The sequence below is a fragment of the Pediculus humanus genome, genomic scaffold (genome assembly GCF_000006295.1).
Source record: "Pediculus humanus corporis 1103172107475 genomic scaffold, whole genome shotgun sequence".
In the NCBI taxonomy this organism is placed as follows: domain Eukaryota; kingdom Metazoa; phylum Arthropoda; class Insecta; order Psocodea; family Pediculidae; genus Pediculus; species Pediculus humanus.
In genome coordinates, this window is record NW_002987093.1 from 467,312 (window position 1) to 472,376 (window position 5,065).

General features: G+C 29.7%; 1 protein-coding gene across 1 annotated transcript in view; it reads right to left on the bottom strand.

Moving 5' to 3' along the window:
- The window catches only part of Phum_PHUM126440 (uncharacterized protein), a gene marked incomplete at both ends in the record, with an annotated part of 52,195 nt that extends 49,618 nt beyond the window's left edge, over positions 1-2,577 (bottom strand). The window contains one exon of the mRNA XM_002424276.1: positions 2,425-2,577. Coding sequence (XP_002424321.1) covers positions 2,425-2,577 — 153 coding nt within the window. The remainder of the gene's footprint in view (positions 1-2,424) is intronic.
- Between the last annotated feature and the right edge of the window lie 2,488 nt (positions 2,578-5,065).

Consider the following 5,065-nt stretch of genomic DNA (forward strand, 5'->3'; position numbering starts at 1 on the left):
AATTTTTTTTTTCGAAACGCCCAATAACGCCCTAAAAAAAGAAAAAAATTTTTTTTTCTTCTGCCACGTTTTTTTTTTTTTTTTTTAAACAGTAAATTGGCAAAATATCAGGAAAAAAAAATTGAAGAATGGCCATTTAAAAGTTGCCAATGACGAAACGAATTATATATATATATATATATATATATATGTATGTATGGAAAGAAAAATAAATTTAAATTTCATAGAGTAACAAAAAAAAAACGGTTTTTCCTTTTTACCATCTCTCTCTCTTTCTCTCTTTTCCCTTCTCCAGGTTCTGGAATTTATGATTCCCTGGCAATTTACGTACGCACTAACCATGAAATGACAAAATTTCTATTAAACCGCCACTCCTACCCCACCCCATCTTCTCACTCCCCTCCCTCCCTCCCCCATAATTTTTTTTCATCCCTTAAAAATCTTTTCTCTCTCTTTCTACCCTTCATATTGAATTTTTTTTTTATTATTTTAACTTAGTTATACGTTCGTAATTTTATAATATCGTAAATCAACAAAAAAAAAAATTTTTTTCAAAGGAATAAAGGAATGAAAAAAAGGAACCTTTGAATTTTTCCTTTTTTTTTTAAATTTTTTTTTAATATGACGTCGTCGATGACGTCGACGACGACGACGACGACGACGGTCAAAAAAATTTAATTTTTTTTTTTTTTCCATGTTAGTTTTTCATCACTTTAAAAGTATATACGTTATCATTATTATTATCATTATTATTATTATTATTAATATTATTATTATTATATTTGTTAACGTGGCGTCAAAGTTTACATAGTCGGATATAAAAAGAGAAAAAAATTTGATTGGAGTCACGTGTCAATTTTTTTTCTCGATGGGATATGAAAAACGTCACGTGAAATTTTACGGTGAAGAGAAAAGGAGACGGGGGATGAGGGGGTTGGTAGCACTGAAAATTATTATTATTATATAAGGGATCGTAAAATCGTCTGAAGGGTTGCCAACTCCACTTTGAATTGATTCATTGTTGGTCACACTGGAAAAACTCTGGAAATTTTTTTTTTTTTAACGGTTCAATGAAAATTTCAAATTGATTTTTTAATTTTTTTTTCTATGGGGCGGGAGGAGGGGGAGAAACGAATGAGGGGGTGGAAGGGATACAAGGAGAGGGGGGAGTATTTTTTACAGTCAATCAGCGAATGAATGAATGAAATGTAAAAGTCATTCGTTTAATAAGTCACTAGATCACGATTGTTAAATATTGAACTTTAATTTCCTATTAAATTCGTTCGTTCGTTCGTTTGTTTGTTTGTTTGTTTCGATAAATTTTTTCATTTTTTTTTTTTTCGTGCGAGTGAAATGTATTTGTTTTTCTCTCTCTTTCTATCTCTGTCTCTCTCGTTTCACTTCCGGTTTTAATTTTATAATTGAATTAAAATAAATTAAAAGACCGAAAGAAATGGAAAAAGCACGAACAGCAGGATTTGATAAAAGGAAAAAAAAATAACAGCAACAACAGCAAAAGTTGTAACGACACCCAGTGATGATAATAATGATAATGATAATAATAATAATAAAATAAATTAAAGAAAAAAAAAGGGAAATAAAAAAAATTAAAAAAAAAAAAAAAAAAAAAAACGCGGGAACTTTGACTTCCGTTTTAACATTTTTTTCTTTTTTTTTTTTCTTTTTTTCTTTTCCTATCTTTTTAACCTCTTTAACCCATTTTCATCCCTTTATCTACCGCCATTTTTTTTTTAAATTCACCCTCACGTGTTGTTTTTTATTTTATTTCATACAATTTATTATTATTATTATCGTAAGGGTTGACATTTTATAAATTTTTCCGTAGTTTTCTTTTACCCAAAAAAAAAATTATTAAACGTAATTAATACGCAAAAAAAAAAAATCGGAAGATCGGGGGGGGGGAGCGTGTGTCGTTTGTTTGTTTGTTTGTTATCATTTCCAGCACCCGCCACCCTTGAGAATATTTTTCCCTTCCTTCCCTCCCAAACATTTTGATCTTTTACCCTTTTGACGTTTTTGAAATATGTCACCATTCATACTTCCACCCTCTTTGTCTCACTCTCTCTCGAATGTTCGATTCAGATTAAATTGCACTATTATTATTATCATCATCATCTTTTTTTTTCTTTTCTTATGCTTTCAACCCTTATTTTCAACCCAGATTTCCTGTCGTTCTTTTCAAACATGTCGTATAGATCGATTGGTTGAATAGTCCTCGACCGCAAAACAAGTGGAAACCACTTTTTTCATTCTTTCATTCTTTCTTTTTCTTTTTCAACATCTTAATTCGCTTCTTTTTCTCTCTGTCTCTCTTTCTCTCCAAAAAAACAAGAGAAACTTTTTCTTTTGTCTTTTCACCGAAGGGAAGAAAAATCAGAAAGAAAAAATGGAGTCGTTACTTACTTTATATGCTCCTAAATCTTCGACTATGCATCCCATGACTGCTTCTCTTCCAACGGGTACCGTAACGTTTGTTATTGATTCGCCAAATTTTGGAAGTTCTGGAAAAATAATAATAATAATGATAATTAAAACTATTATTAAAAAAAAAGGCATTGATGATTGTTAGATAGTTGAAATAATGTTAAGTATTTATAAATTTTCCAAAGGGGTTGACTAGTTATCGGGATTAAAAATCTCGTTTATCGGCTTAAAAAAAGAAAAAAAAAAGTTTCAACCCTCTCCAGAACTGGATGACTGGAGAAAAAAAAAATTATTTTAACATTAAAGCAGCCTCGATCCCAATTAAACTTGAAATCGTTTTATCTGTTTTCTCTCTCTCTCACTCTCTACGTATTGTCTGTCTCTCTTTCCACGTTTCCGTTATTTCTTTCAAACCGTTTGCTATCCGCCGACACTCCTGACGTCATCATTTCGTTCTTATCAATAATTAATTACCAAAAATTAATTAAAAGAGTTTTTGATAATAATAATAATAATAATAATCTCCGATTAGTTAGTTATTTTTTTTCCGAGAAAAAAAAAAAAAATTTTTTTTCATTTAAAAACCGGAAACGGCCTTTGTTAAACGTTGACGGAAGTCAAAGGCGGGAGCCTGGCTCGCTGGCTAACGACGTATTTCGGTTACCTAATCCGGTTTTAAAAAAGATACGAATTATGATATCGGTTGATGAATGATAAAAAAAAAGGCAGGAGGAAGAGGATGAGGAAAAAGACGTGGAAGAAGAATTGAAAAAAAAAAGAAAATTATCGTTAATACGATCCACGTTTTCGATTATAGTAGTGGTCGTTATGCTATTATCATCGGACCGTTTTCCGGGTAAATTTTATTCGGAGAGAAGATAACTCGTTATATTTCAATATATCGATGGATCGATCGATCGATATATCGACGAATCGTGGTATTTAAATTTATTTATTTAGAATAAAAACAAAAAATTTCTTTTTTTACGTAAAAAATTTGTTTGAAAAAAAAAAAGTAACATTTCGAGTCGGAAAAAATTATTTAATCGAATGTCACGCGATCGAGATATCGATTTAGTCATTATTACAAGAATCTATTCTGGGTAATTCTTTTGTTCTTATATCCCCCGCTACTTCCTCTCCTCTACTCTCTGACGCGCCACAACTTTCACCGCCACCACCACCACCATCATTCTTTCTCTCTTTCTCTCTCTCTGAACTTTTTCCTTAGCCTCTCTCTCTCTCTCTCTCTCTCTCTCTCTCTCTCTCTTATTTCCTTCCTTTTCTTTCATTTTCTTTTTTTAAATTTTCCGGACAAAGTTTTTTTTTTTTTCCAAAACTTAAAATTTGATTTACATATATTTATTTATTTATTTATTTTTTTCGTTTCATTTAATTAAAATGAGAATTAATTTTTCCTTCCTCGCCACCACCACCACCACCACTGCCTCCATTCCCTTCCGATTCAGACATTTTGATTTTTCATTTATTAATAATAATAATAATGATACTGATTTATATTATGCGTAACAAAAAAAAAAACAATTTTTAATTATTTATTTTATTTTTTTTTGTTTGTTAAATAATTAATTTTTTCATTCATTCCGTTTGTTTGTTTTGTTTTGTTTGTTATGGAATTCTATGATTTTCATTCTTCCAATAATAATAATAATAATAATAATAATAATAATAATAAATTTATTATACGTAAAATAATTAGCTTTATAAAAATAAAAAAAAGTTTTTTTTAAATGCCTTTTGAAAAAATTTTTTCCAACTCTCTCTCTCTCTCTTTCTCTTTCTCTCATTATTCTTTTCTTTTTTCTTTTTTTTTTTTCTCTTCACCTTTTTATCTAAAAAAAAAAAAAAAAATGGGCACTAACAATAGGATGGGGACGGGGGTAAGGGAGGGAAGGGAGGAAGGAAAGGAGGAAAATCCTTGATGCTTATTAAATTATGCTTCCTTGATTTCCGTAATGAGCTTTTCCAGTAATTTTTTCTATTTATTTATTTTATTTAAGTTCGGCCATATTGTTCATCCGAATTAGATTAATGAGAAAACGGCGTTCGAGAAAAAGAGAAAGAAAAAGAGTGAGAGAGAGAGAGAGAGAGAGAGAGAGAGAGAATAAACAACCGGAAACGAAATGAAAGACTTACAACGCCGTAAAAAAAAAAATTTTATCGCATAAAATATTGATTTTGAAAAAAAAAAAACTTTGATATGTTCTCTCAACCATTTCCGTTTTTTTTAATAACGATTTTTACCGGAAATGTTTCGTCATAGTTTTTCAATCATGATTTTTTTTTTTATATATAAATTACCGGATTCGTTTGAATCTCGCGTTTCGGTTTATTTTCTTGTACACCTGAAAACTATTTAAACCTGAGTAATAAAATTCAAATCCAATAAAAAAAAAAAAAAAAGTAATCAAACTAAAAGCCGGAAAGGGTTTTTTTTTTATATATGTTATAATTGTATACAAAAAAAAAGGAAATATTGACACAACGGAAATTATTATTATTATTATCATTATCATCGTCATCGTCGTCGTCGTTATGCTTCATGATCGAATCGGTCATTTTTTTTTTTCGTTTTGTAAAATTCAAATTCAAAACGATT